The 16688-nt window shown below is 48.4% G+C and overlaps 1 protein-coding gene across 1 annotated transcript in view; it reads left to right on the top strand.

Annotated features, from left to right (window-relative positions):
- The window catches only part of CELSR2 (cadherin EGF LAG seven-pass G-type receptor 2), a 240141-nt gene that overhangs the window by 172955 nt on the left and 50498 nt on the right, over positions 1–16688 (top strand). The window contains exons 14-19 of the mRNA XM_030221921.1: positions 515–635; positions 2183–2366; positions 3857–3958; positions 6255–6349; positions 7828–8037; positions 12879–13062. Coding sequence (XP_030077781.1) covers positions 515–635; positions 2183–2366; positions 3857–3958; positions 6255–6349; positions 7828–8037; positions 12879–13062 — 896 coding nt within the window. The remainder of the gene's footprint in view (positions 1–514; positions 636–2182; positions 2367–3856; positions 3959–6254; positions 6350–7827; positions 8038–12878; positions 13063–16688) is intronic.

Genomic DNA, 16688 nt, shown 5'->3' with positions numbered 1-16688 from the left:
CCCAGGGCAGAGGGAGCAGGGAACTGGTGGAGCCGACAGCCATGCAGCTGCTCCTAGTACCCCAGGCGGTAAGAGCAATGCACCGGGGGGGGGGGGGGGGGGCTTGTGTGTGTGTGTGTGTGTGTGTGTGTGTGTTTCGAGGTGATACGCCGGAGGGGGGGAACGAAGCTTCACCCGGGGGGGGGGGGGGGGGTGCATAGCAGCGATCCACCCCGGGTGGCAGCCGACCAAGGAACACCACTGTTTCCTTAGACACAGAATGCGAGACAAACCTTAGTAAATCAAGTCCATCGGTTTCTAAATGAAAAACTCCTCTCCATAGACTTTATCAATCTGCTGGGCTTTCTTGTTTTTCAGTCATCCATGGATTTGTTTTGGTTCTGTTACTAACCCCATGCTTCCTCAGTGGGTTTTATGGAGAGGTTGCAGAAAAGTTTGGGATGCTAATTTCCATGGTACATGAAGCAACACTTGCTTGGAGGTTTACCCTGTTTTCTTCTCCTCTCCCTGGCAGGATCGATCAGCCGTGTCCTCGGGGGTGGTGGGGTCACCCGATGTGTGGTCCGTGCAACTGTGATGTCAGCAAAGGCTTTGACTCTAACTGTAATAAAACCAATGGGCAGTGCCGATGTAAGGTGAGAGACGACAGCATAATTATAAATGAAAATAGTGGGACCAGCCATTGTAAGGGTTGAGTGGATCAGGTGTACTACTACTACTACTACTACTACTATTTAGCATTTCTATAGCGCTACAAGGCATACGCAGCGCTGTACAAACATAGAAGAAAGACAGTCCCTGCTCAAAGAGCTTACAATCTAATAGACAAAAAATAAATAAAGTAAGCAAATCAAATCAATTAATGTGAACGGGAAGGAAGAGAGGAGGGTAGGTGGAGGCGAGTGGTTACAAGTGGTTACGAGTCAAAAGCAATGTTAAAGAGGTGGGTTTTCAGTCTAGATTTAAAGGTGGCCAAGGATGGGGCAAGACGTAGGGGCTCAGGAAGTTTATTCCAGGCGTAGGGTGCAGCGAGATAGAAGGCGCGAAGTCTGGAGTTGGCAGTAGTGGAGAAGGGAACAGATAAGAAGGATTTATCCATGGAGCGGAGTGCACGGGAAGGGGTGTAGGGAAGGACGAGTGTGGAGAGATACTGGGGAGCAGCAGAGTGAATACATTTATAGGTTAGTAGAAGAAGTTTGAACAGGATGCGAAAACGGATAGGGAGCCAGTGAAGGGTCTTGAGGAGAGGGGTAGTATGAGTAAAGCGACCCTGGCGGAAGATGAGACGGGCAGCAGAGTTTTGAACCGACTGGAGAGGGGAGAGGTGACTAAGTGGGAGGCCAGCAAGAAGCAGATTGCAGTAGTCTAAACGAGAGGTGACAAGGGTGTGGATGAGGGTTTTGGTAGAGTGCTCGGAAAGAAAGGGGCGGATTTTACGGATGTTGTAAAGAAAGAAACGACAGGTCTTGGCGGTCTGCTGGATATGAGCAGAGAAGGAGAGAGAAGAGTCAAAGATGACCCCAAGGTTTCGAGCTGAGGAGACAGGGAGAATGAGAGAGCCATCAACAGAAATAGAAAACGGGGGGAGCGGGGAGGTGGGTTTGGGGGGGAAAATGAGAAGCTCGGTTTTGGTCATATTTAATTTCAGGTGGCGTTGAGACATCCAGGCAGCAATGTCAGACAAGCACGCTGAAACTTTGGTTTGGCTGCAAGGTGAGATATCAGGGGTAGAAAGGTAGATTTGGGAGTCATCAGCATAGAGGTGGTAGGAAAAGCCATGGGATGAGATTAATGAACCAAGGGAAGAAGTGTAGATAGAAAAGAGGAGGGGACCAAGAACAGAACCCTGAGGTACACCGACAGGCAGAGGGATAGAAGTAGAAGAGGATCCACCAGAGTGAACACTAAAGGTGCGGAGGGAGAGGTAGGAAGAGAACCAGGAAAGGACAGAGCCCTGGAATCCAAGTGAGGACAGGTGTAGTGAAAGGAATGGGCTAAGGCAAGGAGCGGGGTGGGTGGGATAGGTATAAAGTGCAGGGTGGGTAGAGACAGAGTTAGGTATGTGGATACTCAGTTTGAGCAGTTGCAGAAAGGTGCCCTGAGGGGATGTGGGTGGGCTCCTGAAGGAGGTAATTTACTACCTTTTTTTTTATATTCCACTACCCGCTGCTGTCTCTTGCAGGAGAACCATTACCATCCTCCAGGGAGCGAGCGTTGCCTTCTGTGCGACTGTTATCCCACAGGATCGCTCTCTCGTACTTGTGACATGCACAGTGGGCAATGCCAGTGCAAGCCAGGTGTCATCGGAAGGCAGTGCGACCGTTGTGACAACCCTTTTGCTGAGGTTACCACAAATGGCTGCGAAGGTTGGTGCAGTTTCCTGCTGCCTTGCCTCATCCTCCTTCCCTTCCTTTCATTCTCTTGTCCTCGTCTTCCTTCTCTCTTTTTTGTGTTCATCATACCTCAGAAAACCACTATAGAAGCACCCAATGAAATGATCCAGGGTATGAGTAAAGGACAGTCAAGGGCATGTTTCCTATTGGCCTGATATTGAAGAGCACTTACCCAGGTAACAGGGCCTGCTACTCAGGAAAGTGCTGCCAACTGGGCCAGTCAGTGATTTTCAGCGACATTACAGACTGTCCCGGCGCTGTCCAGACAATGGAGCGAGGCTGGTGCCGAGAGTTATCTGGTTAATGGTGATGTTCATTCTGCTAACCAGATAACTATCCAGGTAGAATTAGGACAGCAAAAAGGCTGGGGTGGTGGTGGTGGTTGGTGGGGCGGTAGAGTAGCATGTCCAGCAAGACAGCAGCAGTTCAAAGGTGGGTCTTTGAGTACCTGTGCACACTCAAGACCAGTCTGCAGCGGTATTGAATGGCCCTGCACCAGGGGCGTAGCCAGCCTTCCGTGGGGGAGGGGTCCAGAGCCCGGGGGGAGGGGGCACATTTTAGCCCTCCCCCCGGCGGCGCCCCCCCCACCGCCGACATTGCCGCCCCCACCTCCCGCCGCGAACCCGCCGCCGCTGCAGCCTACCTTTACTTTTGCTGGCGGGGGATCACACTCCCCGCCAGCCGACGTCTTCTCAATCGCTTCCTGCTCTTCAATTTGTTTGCTGACTGCAGGACGTCAGACTCAGAGAACAGAACTGTTCTCTGAGTCTGACGTCCTGCACGTACAATTACGTGCAGGACGTCAGCAAACAAATTGAAGAGCAGGAAGGACTGAGAAGACGTCGGCTGGCGGGGAGTGGGATCCCCCGCCAGCAAAAGTAAAGGTAGGCGGCGGTGGGGGCGGGTTCGCCGGGAGGGGGGTCCTGGGGTGAATCTGCGGGGGCCCCGGCCCCCTCAGGCCCCACGTAGCTACGCCACTGCCCTGCACGTGTTTTGTAAGATGGAGATGGAACAGCAGCAGCAGGAAAAAGAGAAAGGGGAGAGATGCTGGTCACAATGGGGAGAGAAGGAAGGACAGATGCTGAAGGGGAAGGAGGAGTGCTGGACTACCGAGAGGACAGGGAATTAGGTAAGGGGAGATGCTGGACTACGCGGGGGAGGTGCTAGGTGGGGGTGTATGGCTGAAGCAGAAGCGGAGCCAGGTTGATGGCGCGGGGGGAGCGAAAGCGGCACGAGAGCGGACTTCCGCCGGCGCACATTTTAAATGGAACACGATGAGGAAAAAATAGGCGCCGGCAGAACTCCGTTTGGGGGAGCGGCCGCTCCCCTGGCACCCCACCTAGCTACGCCACTGGGCTGAAGGGTCACCTAGGGCTTTAAATACCCCTGTCCCCCAGTCCTATTCCTTCTAGTCTCAAAGAAAGTCTTGATATCATAATTCCCACCTCATCCTTCTCTTCCAGTGAATTACGACAGTTGCCCTCGTGCGATAGAAGCCAATATCTGGTGGCCCAGAACCCGATTTGGGTTGCCCGCTGCAGTGCCTTGCCCAAGAGGATCTTTTGGTAATTTTTTTTTGTCTTTGTAAATTCCATCCCATTGAGAATTGTTATCATTACTTTTCATGGAAGGTGTCGCATTTGTGCTCTCTTCTTCCCCTTGCTGCTCAGCAGACAGGGATTTTGCAGGCACAGAGTAAATCGTTATAACGGGATCTAAAGAGATACATGGGGTGGAAGGAGGACCTGCCTTCAGCAAACCTTGGAAAGGGTCCAGCAGTGGAAGGAGGAGGTGCTGCGCTGGCCTTTGCCAAAGCATTACGCTGTGATTATAGTTTGGATAGAGGTCAACACACAGAAATGTAAAGAAATGTCAATATGGAGAGCGTGTGTCGGATTGGCATCTAGACACAGAGCCTGTGACTTCTAGAACTGTCATTCATCTCTAGCTAACTGGTTGATATCTGTCCTAGGGCAGTGGTAATTGGATGTCATTAATCAGAGAATGAACGGCAGTCCATGTTTAATGATCTAGTCCATGGGAGCCCACTTTTCAAAATTATTGGGGGTGCTAAGCCCAATGGAAATGACCCCTCCGTGGACACATACAAGGAATTTTCTCAATATTGGGGGTGCTCAAGCACCCACAGCACCCACAGAGTTGGCTCCAATGATCTAGTGGTCCTATACCCATGTCTGTACTGCTTGTACCCAAGATGGAATGGGTCACTCTTTTTTGGGGGGGGGGGGGGCAGGTGGGGAGTGTTGGATTCCAGCTCAGTCAGAATCATGCTTGGAAGCTGGTACTATGTACCCCCTAAGTATCCAGGATTTAAAAAAAAAAAAAAATTGGTTTATTGTATTTCGTATCACTTCCCCAATCATGTACTGGAGTCCTTGGCCAGAAGTCATGTTTCAGGGCTGCGTCCAGCCACTAGGTGTCACTATTGCACAGGACTTCCTCTCCCCAGCGGATGCGAGTGCTGCCTCCACAGCATTCCCAGCCCTGGAAGACCAAAGAGTGCGGAGGACCTGAGCCAGACGTTGAACCCATATCCCTCCTCATGGTAGTGGGTGGCAGGATCACTAAGCCACCAGCCCAGGCCAAGAATGGGGTTTACTGTTAATGCCCTTTTTTCAAGACTGACAACAAGGGCCAGATTTATGGAGCTTGCTTTGCATAGTTTTTGAAATGACACTTTTTGGCTGAAAGCCTTATTTTTCTGCAGTGTTCAGAAGGGGGAAAATTTCTTTGAAGAAAAGTTTCTGCGCCAGCCAAAAACATGTGTAAACAGGTGCCTTTCTGATCCTCACAGAATTGGTTTGGCACCTTTTCCTGAAGGCAGCCTAATGATTAGTGTAGCCGGCTTTGATCCTGGCAACCTGAGTTCAATTCCCACTGCAGCTCCTTGTGATCTTGAGCAAGTCACTTAACCAGTGCATTTTTTTCTAGCAAAAAAGGTGCCAGTACTCAAACGCTAGGCTGCACTTCGGGAGTGGGGTGATCACTCAGGGACCCATCCCACAATAGCCAGGTCGACTGCAACCAGTTACAGAATCTATGACAAGGCAGAATTGGTGTGCCGGTGGTGGGAGGCGGGGATGGTGCTGGGCAGACTTATACGGTCTGTGCCAGAACCGGTGGTGGGAGGCGGGGCTGGTGGTTGGGAGGCGGGGATAGTGCTGGGCAGACTTATACGGTCTGTGTCCTGAAAAGGACAGGTACAAATCAAGGTAAGGTATACACAAAAAGTAGCACATATGAGTTTATCTTGTTGGGCAGACTGGATGGACCGTGCAGGTCTTTTTCTGCCGTCATCTACTATGTTACTATATGTTACTATGTGGAGAGCCTGAGCTCTTTCATTAAAACTTGGGATTCATGGGTTAATTGTAGCAGACCATGGAAAAGGTGCCGATACTCAGTCCTCCAAGTACCCCCTCAAAAAAAGCCCTGCACTTAACCCTCCATTGCCCCAGGTACAAAAGTTAGATTGTGAGCCCACTAGGGACAGAAAATGTACCTATATATAATTCGTACAGCGGTGCGTACATCTAGTAGCCCCATGGCTTTTTTTTGAGGGGGTACTGAGTAACGGCAGCTTTTCTATTGTCTGCTAAAATTGGACACATGGTCCCCAAGTTTTAATGAAAGAGCTCAGGCTCTACACACCAATTTTGCCTTGTCATAGATTCTGTGACTGGTTGCAGGGGGCCTTGCTATTGTGGGGTGGGTCCCTCAGTGATCACCCCACCCCTGAAGGGTAGTACCGGCACCTTTTTTGCTAGAAAGAAACACATGAGTAGCACTATAGAAATGATTAATAGTAGTAACTTCCTTGTGGTCTGTCTCGCTCTGTAGGTACAGCCGTACGGCACTGTGATGAACACAAGGGCTGGCTCCCACCCAACCTCTTCAATTGCACCTCCTTGGCCTTCTCCCAGCTCAAGAATTTTGTGAGTTACCTACTCCCCTGCTTCCTTGGGGGAGGGGGGATTAAAGTGCAGGTTAGCACCAAGAAAAAGGATGAAGACAGTTTAGCCGCTGACCCCCCCCCCGCCACTTTGGACCCACCCCCACAACCACAACCCCGCCACGCCACGCCGCCGCATCAAGTACCTTGTTTGCTGGTGGGGGTTCCCAAACCCCGCCAGCCGAAGAGTCTTCTTCAGCGCCGGTCGACTCCGGCGCCTTTGTTGTGTGATCTTCTGTTTCTGTAACCTTACGTTCTGCACGGGGCTACATGCAAGGTGCAGGACGTAAGGCGTCAGAAACAGATGATCACACAACGAAGGCGCCAGAGTCAACTGGCGCTGAAGAAGACTCTTCGGCTGGCGGGGTTTGGGGATCCCCACTAGCAAACAAGGTACCTGATGCGGCGGCGGGGCAGAAGGCGGGCGGCGGCGGGGTCAGATGTAGAGGGGGCCAGGGCGTAATCTGTGGGGGCCCAAGCCCCCGTGGCCCCACATAGCTATGCTCCTGCTTAAAATACACTTTAGCTTAGTAAGAAGGGGTCATTTCTGTCCAGCTCTCTGTTTCCTGTTAACAAGCAAAACTTTGTGAGCTCACTTTTCATACTAAGAGATGTCCCCTGTAGTGTCCTGGCACTGCTCACCATCCTGATGTGAAACAGTAGGAACATCGTGAGTGAAAGATGCTGCCACGGGACTCGGGACAACCCTGGCAGGCTAAGCCATTTCTGCTTTTCCCTCTGTTGTATTGAACGTGGAAGTCACAGTTGTATTGGGAGCAAAACTAGGAATTGTTCAATTTGCTGGGACCAGAGGCATAGCTAGGTGGGGCCACGGGGGCATGGGCCCCCACAGATTTAGCCCTGGCCCCCTCTACTTTCGGCCCCTCCCCCGCTGCCAGGTACCTTTGCTTGCGGGGGTCCCCAACCCCCGCTAGCCGAAGTCTTCTTCAGCAATGGTCTCCGGTGCGTTCGCTAATCTGTTTCTGTGAGCCCTGACGTCCTGCTTGAACATGTGCAGGACGTCAGGAGTCAGGACTCGCAGAAACAGATCAGTGACCGCGCCGGAGACCGGCGCTGAAGAAGACTTCGGCTGGCGGGGGTTGGGGACCCCTGCCAGCAAAGGTACCTGGTGGCAGCGGTGGCGACGGTGGAGTGTCGGCGGCGGCGGAGGGAGGGGTCAAAAGCGGCGGGGGGGGGGGGGGGGGGGTCGGCGGCAGGCTAAACTGTGCCCCCCCCACCTCGGGCTCTGGACCCGCCTTCCGCCGAGGTCTGGCTACACCCCTGGCTGAGACTAGATTGGGCCCAGTGGGAGTCCTGCTTATAGGGAAAGGGAGTCCCTCATGTCACTGTTCTTCAGTCCGTTTCACTAATGGTGCTTGGATCGTCCCCATCAGAAACACTTCCTGCAAACATCATTTTAATAACAGAAACCAGAGACTGAGTGTTTTGTTTTCCGTGCAGGCTGAGAAGCTGATCCGTAACGAGACACTGCTGAACACGGGGCATTCTCAGCAGGCTGCGAAGACGCTGTACAACGCCACCCAACATGTGACCCATTATTTTGGCAGTGACGTAAAGGTGGCTTATCAACTGGTTTCTAGGATCCTGGAGCATGAGAGCAGGGAGCAGGGCTTCGGCCTAGCAGCGACACAGGACGTTCACTTTACTGAGGTAACTGGAAGTAGGGCCTTATGCAGAACAGTTATAGACCGAGGTAACCAGGAACAGGGCCTGGGACGGAGCACTCACCAGTTTCCACATACGGTCCCTGCCAGAGCATGACTTTAGAACAGCTAGTGATAAAAGCACTTTGGAAAAGAATTGAAAGAGCATAGAGGTGTAAACCAAGTGACTATCCTTTAAAAATCATTTTATATAAATGTACCAATGTTATTTTCAATTGCTTTCTTCCTGGGCCAGCGGGCAAGCCTCACTGCCGTCTTTCTAATCACAAGACAGAAATCCGAGTATGGGCCTTGATGAAGGGTGTGGCTCTGAGTCAGAATCAGCAAACTGCTGTGATGCATCCTGGGGTCCGATATTTATAGCAAGTAATACGTTCAACAGTAGGTAGTGATCATATAATCCATTAATCTGTTTATTTTTAGTTATCTGCATAAAGTCTAATGACTTTAACACATTAAACAGCCAGATTTTATCCGAATAAGACAGAGGTTCCCAACACAGCCCTTGAGATACACCCAGCTAGCTGCTAATTGGCATTAACTACTAATTATTGGCTATAATTGGAGTTAATTAGCATTAATTGGTACTAATTTGCACTTCAAGATTCTACAAATTGAGGGGTCCTTTTATTAAGCAGTGATAAAAAGTGGCCCGTGGTAGTGTGGGCATGTGTTTTTGGTGCACGCTGGGCCATTTTTTTTACTGCGGCTGGAAAAAAAGGCATTTTTCAATGGGGCAGTAAATGGCCGTACGCTAAAATTAAAAGTAGCGTGCGGCTGTTTACTGCCTGAGGCCTTACCACCACCCATTGACCTAGCAGTAAGGGCTCGCACGCTGTTTGTGTGGTAATCATGCAGTGCACACCAATGTGGCTGCACTGCCAATTACCGCCAGGAATGCCCCCGCGGTAGAAAATAGAAAAATATTTTCTACTGAGAGAAATGGCGCACGCCGCCCACACTACCCCTGAGATAGTTCCAATTTTGCGTGTGCTACCTGCGCATTAGCCCTACTGCTGCTTTGTAAAAGGACCCCTCAGTGATGCAAAATCCAAGAGTGGAGGAGTGGCTTAGTGGTTAGAGCACTGGCCTTGCAATCCAGAGGTGGCTGGTTAAAATCCCACTGCTGCTCCTTGTGATCTTGGGCAAGTCACTTAACCCTCCATTGCCTCAGGTACAAACTTAAGATTGTGAGCCCTCCTGTGACAGAGAAATATCCAGAGTACTTGAATGTAACTCACCTTGAGCTACTACTGAAAAAGGTGTGAGCAAAATTTAAATAAATAAATATTGAAGATTCTACATGGAATGTTGCTATTATTGGAGATTTTAACAATAACGAGTAGGACTCAACCACTGAATTAGAAATAAGTATAACTTCAGTACAAAACGTGACTGTAAATCGTGTGGCTGTTATTATCTTTTTTTCTGATGGAGGAAAAGACTCTGTATCCCCAATCCGGGAACTTTTACTTCTGTTTTTTTTTAGGGGGAGAAAATCATCATCGGCTCAAAAACCTCCTTAAGTGCAACTACACTCTGAATTTATCTATTGCATTCTTTTATATAAGGTGTTTTGCACTTATCTAAATTATGGTATAGCAGACTTGCAGTATTGCGTCCGACAGGGTCCTGTTTTGCCGTCTTCGGTTTTCTCAAGGAAGTGACCACGTACTGCATGTGTAGAACTGCTGCTCCACTCCTTAACCAAATAGCAGGCAGAGGGGTGGGTAAAATCTCTGTCCTTTATATTCTCTTCATACTGGACACTAACTCAAAACTCAAGAGAGGCTTCATATAAGCCACAAACCCAACTAGGCCCAGAGGCTGACTTCAGAGACACACTGCTTCGCTTAACAAATCCACTACATACTCTCTAGGGGTTTCTGACTTATATAGTCTGAAATACAGCCACATACTGGGCTGCTGAGTGTCCTAAAAGGATCCTTGCTTAAGTATTGATTATTTTTTTATTTATGTATTTGATATAGTTAATTGTATTCAGTGGCGTTCCTAGGCTGCCTGACACCCGGGGGCGGATTGCCGATGCGCCCCCCCCCCCGGGTGCAGCGCGCCCCCCCATGCCGAAATTACACCCCCCCCCCCCCCCCGGGTGCATTTTTACCTGCTGGGGGGGGGGGGGGGTGCTGCACGCCTGTTGGCCGAGTCCGCTTGTTCCCTCCCTGGTGCTCCCTCTGCCCCGGAACAGGAAGTAACCTGTTCCACGCAGAGGGAGCAGCAGGGAGGAAACGAGCGGACTCGGCCAACAGGCACGCGGCACCCCCCCAGTGGCATGCACCCGGGGCGGACCGCCCCCCCTGCCCCCCCCCCTTGGTACGCCACTGATTGTATTTGTGCACCATCCTGGATTTTGCTGAACTTTGAGAGGTCGATATGCAGAGCGATTTAAACAGCCAGAAATGGCTCCTGGCCATTTAAATTTTAATTATTTATTTATTTATTATTACATTTATATCCCACATTTTCCCACTGATCGCAGGCTCAAAGTGGCTTACAAAGTCTGTAGTGTAAGCTACAGTACAAGAAAAACAATTATACAAATTGAGAATAAGATATAAAATAACGATTAAACATCAAAAGGCAAGTGATAATGACAGGTAATTATTGTCCTTGGATCTGAATTTATAGTAATAGTTAATACAAGTTAGGTTAAACCTGGGGAATAAGCCTTCTTAATACTGATTTCAATAATTTTGGGAAATGTAGGTAGTTCTGGGTAGATTTTACTTGTTTGGGTAGAGCATTCCATAGTTGAGTGCCTACATATGTAAAGTTGGTGGTGTAAATTGATTTGTACTTAAGGCCACTACAGTCTGGGTAGTGTAAGTTCAGATATGATCTTGAGGTACTGAATCTGTTCCTGGGTGGTAAGTCAATTAATTCGAGCATATATTCTGGGACTTCACCGAAGATTATCCTGTGAATTAATGAGCATATTTTAAAGGCTACTCGTTCTCTAATGGGGAGCCAGTGCAGAATTTCTTGAAGTGGTTTTGCAGATTCAAGTTTGGGTTTTCCAAAGATCAGTCTAGCTGCAGTATTTTGAGCTGTTTGTAATTTCTTTAGTAGTTGTTTCTTGCATCCTGCATATATAGCGTTGCAGTAGTCCATCTGAACAAGTAATCACTTGTTCAGGGCTAACCAGGCACATTTGGCTGCACTGAACCAGATGATGCCATTAAAAATTCCCAGTTAGCAACTAAACTGAAAGTGGCCATTCTAGGGACAGAGGGCCAGATGCATCAACCAAACGTTAAAAAATCTCAAACGTTAAAGTCCGTAACGAATTAAAAAAAACGAAGGATGCACCAAAAAAAAAAGTCGCACATGTTCGGTGCAGTACTGTAAAGTACAATGCATCAAACCTGTGTAATCCCCGTCGGTAATCGGCCCCTGACGTCAGACGGGGGCGGGCCCAGGAGGAGAGAGACGCGAACGAGAAGACTGGGCGAAGGCATCAGCTGAGCTTCTTGCCCGTACAGCGTCTTCAGGCAGAGGTGCTGCACGGGCCTGGTAGGAGGGGGGCCCGGTGGAGGGGGGGGGAATGGCGGCGACGACCCCAGGAGGGGGCAGAGAGGGCGGGGCACAGTGTAGAGGATGTCGGGAGGCGGGGCTGGGAAAGAGACAGGAAGGGAGGGGGGCCGGGGCAGCCTTAAAAGTTAGTTTGATTTTTATTTTTAATTTGGTTTTGAAGCGGGGGGGGGGGGGAAGCGGGGAGCAGCGGCGAATTAGGGCGGGGCGGGGGCAAGGCAGTCCGTGAAGGACGCTCTTGATGAGCGCCTTTGCCCCCTCCCGATCCTTTTTTGTTGTTAGTTTCATTTTTATTTTAGGCAGAGGGAAGCGGGGAGCTCATTTTTCTTTTTAAACATGATTTTTATGGTGCAGGGGCCAGCGGGGAGATGACAGCTCAGGCCTTAATGACAGGTCTGAGCTCACGTTAAATTTCTGACGGTAAGTGATTCCTTGCTATCATCGGTATGGTTAGTGCATTCCGAATTGTCAACATTTCAATGGTAGTTTCTCATTTGCATTCCGGTTTCGTTAGCTGCTAGCTTCATCGGAAAATGGCCTTTGATGCATGCTACGGTTGAAAATTTATTCGTTAAGGGTCAGTAAAAGGGTCGTTAAGGTTTAGTGCATCTGGCCCAGAGTCAGCACTTAACCGGCTAGGATAACTACATAAATTGAACCGCATAAAACAGTCTTAACTGTAGCCGGTTAAGTCCTGAATTTCACACTGAACTGGCATGTTTTATCTGGCCACATATGTCTGGATATTCAGTGCTGGTGCCCAGACATGACCCAGCATTGAATATCTGGAAATAAAGCCGCCACTGTCAGCAAAACGCCGACGGCTGAATATTGACCCCTAAATGAATAAATGAAGCAGAAAAAAGTGTTTTGGTCAGAAATGATGCCGTTGGGCCTTGCTCTCCCTGCCACCAGGAAATGGTTAAAATATCCAGGCCATTTCAGGACCATACTGAGTTATAGTTGTGCCCTGTGAGACTCACCCTCTGCCCTCCCCCCAATTTCACCACTAATGATGAGAGGAGACGGCGGGCTGGGAGCAGTTTGTACACCTCTCCATATTTGTGCCCTGTGTGGCCGTGCAGCTGTTGGTGTGGTGCTGTTCATCTCTGCCACTGGTTCAACTCTGAGGTGGGAAGAAGGGTCCTAGCATGAGACCTCATTGAGACATTTTAGATTGAATAAATATTCCCATAATTCACTCCTAAACCCGTTTGTCCTATTTCGGGTCACCCCTTCCTGCCTCACCCACTGTCCATCTTTTCTCCCCCCCAGAACCTTGTGAAGGTGGGCAGTGCCCTCCTGGATGCCAGCAACAAGCGTCATTGGGACCTGATCCAGCTGTCGGAAGGTGGCACTGCTCGGCTCCTACAACAGTATGAAGAGTATGCTGGTGTGTTGGCGCTGAACATGAGGAAGACATACCTGAGTCCCTTCACCATCATCACCCCAAACGTCGGTGAGTGCCGAAAGCTGTGGAGCCTTCAGGGGAGGAGATCAAGATCCTGTCATTGTACTTCAGACAAGGAAGCGTTAATGATAGAAATATGTCATTGCTGCCAGCAGACCAAGAAAGAGATCTTCTAGGGATGAAATAATGAATCCATAACCAAATTTTAAAGGCAATTTTCAGTTGAAATGTTCAAGGTGTAGCTGGTTAGATTGCAGTGGATCTTATGTATTTATTTGCTATATTTGTATCCAAGTAACAAAAATCAATGGGAAAAAGAGCTCCGCTCGCTTTAATAATCTTCCAACAGACAATAGCGGATCAAATCATAAAATTGCAGAAAATGAATTGATCATAAATGGAGGAAAGGACCTCAGACTGGTGGCGACTTAATCTTGATCGTACTTAATAAGATTACATATGGTGCCACCATGATTTAATCATAGGTCCCTACCAACCTCCTTCCACGGTGTTCACACAAATATAAATATACTAGTAAAAATGGCCTGTTTCTGGCGCCGATGAAACGGGCGCTAGCGGGCACGGGACTCCCTTCCCCTCCCCTTCCGGTACCTGTTCCGTCGGCCCAGGAAAGAAAGAGTCCCCTCTTTCCTCCCGTAGCGGTGGCTTCCTTGCTGCATGGTGTGGGAGTCCGGCTCTCGGCGTTTCAAAGTGGCCGCCGAGAGTTGAAGTCTCGCGAGGCAGCTTGAACTCTCGGCGGCCATTTTGAAACGCCGAGAGCCGGACTCCCACACCATGCAGCAAGGAAGCCACCGCTACGGGAGGAAAGAGGGGGCTCGTTCTTTCCTGGGCCGACGGAACAGGTACCTGTAGACCACCAGGGAGACATGAGTAAGGGGAGGGGAGGTGACAGGGAGGGAGGGAGGTTGGTGAGGTTAAGCTTGTGCTACTGTGGGTGGGGCTATGTGGCGAAAGGGGCGGGGTTCATGTGCATGTCAGTGGCGGCTGGGGTTTGTTGGAAGGGGAGGAGTAGAGAAACACGCTCCGCGTGTTTTCCTATTGCTCCCCGTGCGTTAATTTGTTTTCATGTTCCGCCCTCGACGTCATCACGTGTGACGCGAGGGCGGGGCATGAAGATGTTGTGGTGGCTTCACCACCATGAAACCACGAACCGGTGTGTGAGTGACTTCAGTGACGTCAGTGTCCTCAGAACGTTGAGGCTGCGTTTTATTATAGTAGATGAATATAGTGTAATACAAAAGAAACAGCCAAAACATAGGGCAAGGCTACTTAGCTTTGTTGCAGCTTAAACTGAGGGCCTCCCCAACGGTCCCGTTTCACCGGGTCAAGCTTCATCAGGGGAAGGACGCCCAACTGCACGCCACTGCTCGATTAAATAATGGCTCAATCCCAATATGCCAACAATTCAGCAACCCCTAGGTGAAGGAGGTTGGTAGGGACCTATGATTAAATCATGGTGGCACCATATGTAATCTTATTAAGTACGATCAAGATTAAGTCGCCACCAGTCTGAGGTCCTTTCCTCCATTTATGATCAATTCATTTTCTGCAATTTTATGATTTGATCCGTTATCTTTGCAGGCTCAATGTGGCTTACAGAATACCATAATGGCTAAGACCATTTCTGGAATGAGAAATACAGAATATTATTGCATTTAAGGAACAGAAAATATAATAAAAAAAATTAGAAGTAAATAAATATACAATTCATTTCAGTTATTTGAGAGCAAGGGTAAAGTATAACGTTCAATAATGAAAATTTGATAAAGTAAACAAATAGCAGAGTACAATATTACCTTGTTCTAGTAAAAAAGTTTGATGACATTACATTTGAGGAGGATCCTTATGATAGGTTTCCTTGAACAGGTTAGTCTTTAGTACTTTCCGGAAGGCTGCCAATTCGTGCGTTGTTTTTATGGCACTTGGTAATGCATTCCACAGTTGCGTACAGATGTAGGAAAAACTAGATGCATATATTGACTTATATTTAAGTCCTTTGCAATTGGGGTAGTGGAGGTTCAAGAATGTGTGTGATGTTCTTTTTGTGTTCCTTGCTGGTAGGTTTATAAGGTCTGACATATATATCGGGGCCTCTCCATGAATAATTCTATGAACCAGGGTGCAGGTTTTGAATGCAATTCGATCCTTTAGTGGGAGCCAATGTAATTTTTCTCTGAGGGGTTTGGCTCTTTCGTATTTCGCTTTTCAAAATATAAGTCTGGCTGCAGTGTTTTGGGCTGTTTGGAGCTTCTTAATAATTTGTGCTTTACAACCAACATAGATGGAATTGCAGTAGTCCAAGTGGCTCAACACCATTGATTGCACCAGATTACGGAAAACCTCTCTTGGAAAGAGAGGTTTTACTCTTTTGAGTTTCCACATTGCGTGGAACATTTTCTTTGTTATATTTTTCATGTGACTTTCTAATGTGAGATTTTGATCAATTGTGACTCCTAGAAGTTTCAAGGTGTTCGAAACAGGAAGAGTATGATTCAGGGTCTTAATATTGGAATGATTTGCAATGAAAGGATAAGGCATTGTGTCTTCTCTGCATTAAGCTTCAGCCGCAGTGTCCGGACACATGGTTTTGGAAGGTGGGATGATCACTGCATAAAGATTTTATTTATTTATTGCATTTGTATCCCACATTATCCCACCTCTTTGCAGGCTCAATGTGGCTTACAATACATCATGAATAGTGGAAATACATGATAAGATAGATATTTAGTATTACAGACGAATCTTGGGTGATATGATTATGATAAGACATGATAGTAGTCATACAAGCAGATATAATAAGTCTATTCTGGATATATGGATATCCCCACTCACGGCAGCCCTAATTCTAGGACATTGTGTGGAACAAGATTCAGAAGGAACTTAGATTGGGCAGGTTTGCAGGGCCGTTCACGGTCTTACCTTTTCATAATTTGGTTCTGTCTCCATTGGGATTGAGTCCTAAAAAGGAGCCAGGGAGTTATCGTTTAATCCGTAACCTCTCATTTCAGTTGGTGGAAGGGTGAATGTATTCATTGCTCCAGAGTTTTGTTCCATGCAATATTCTTCATTCGATCAAGCAGTTGCACTGGTTTGTGATCAAGGTCCAGGAGCTCTTATGGCTCAAGGGGACATTGAGGCTGCATTCCGCTTATTACCCATTAATCCTCAGAGTTTTTTTATTTGTTGGGGTTTGAATTTGATGGGCAATTTTACTTTGACTGTTGTTTACCTATAAGTTTCTCTGTAGCGTGTGCTTATTTTGAAGCGTTTTCGTCCTTCCTGCATCAGGTGATGGAGACAGTGGCAGGTAGTACTAAAGTGGTTCATTATTTGGATGTTTTGGGGTTTTTTTGTGGGGGCAGCGGGGTCTTCAGAATGTGGGCAGTTGGTAGTGGAAGCGTTTCAATATGTGGCTTCTGTTTTGGGAGTTCCAATGGTCTTGGATAAATCTGAAGGCCCGGCCACTTTGTTTACCTTTTTGGACGTGGAGTTGGATTCACAACAAATGGAGTCTCGATTGCCTGCTACCAAAGTGGAGATGTTTGTGGAAGCAATTGATTCTGTGTGTATAGCGAAAAAACTAACCCTGAAGCAGGTACAGTCCTTGGTGGGTCTATTTAACTTTGCTAGTAGAGTGATTCCCATGGGATGAG

This window comes from Microcaecilia unicolor, chromosome 12, assembly GCF_901765095.1.
Source record: "Microcaecilia unicolor chromosome 12, aMicUni1.1, whole genome shotgun sequence".
In the NCBI taxonomy this organism is placed as follows: Eukaryota; Metazoa; Chordata; class Amphibia; order Gymnophiona; family Siphonopidae; genus Microcaecilia; species Microcaecilia unicolor.
Note: the sequence above shows the minus strand (reverse complement) of the source record. Positions and strands in the feature narration are given on the sequence as shown.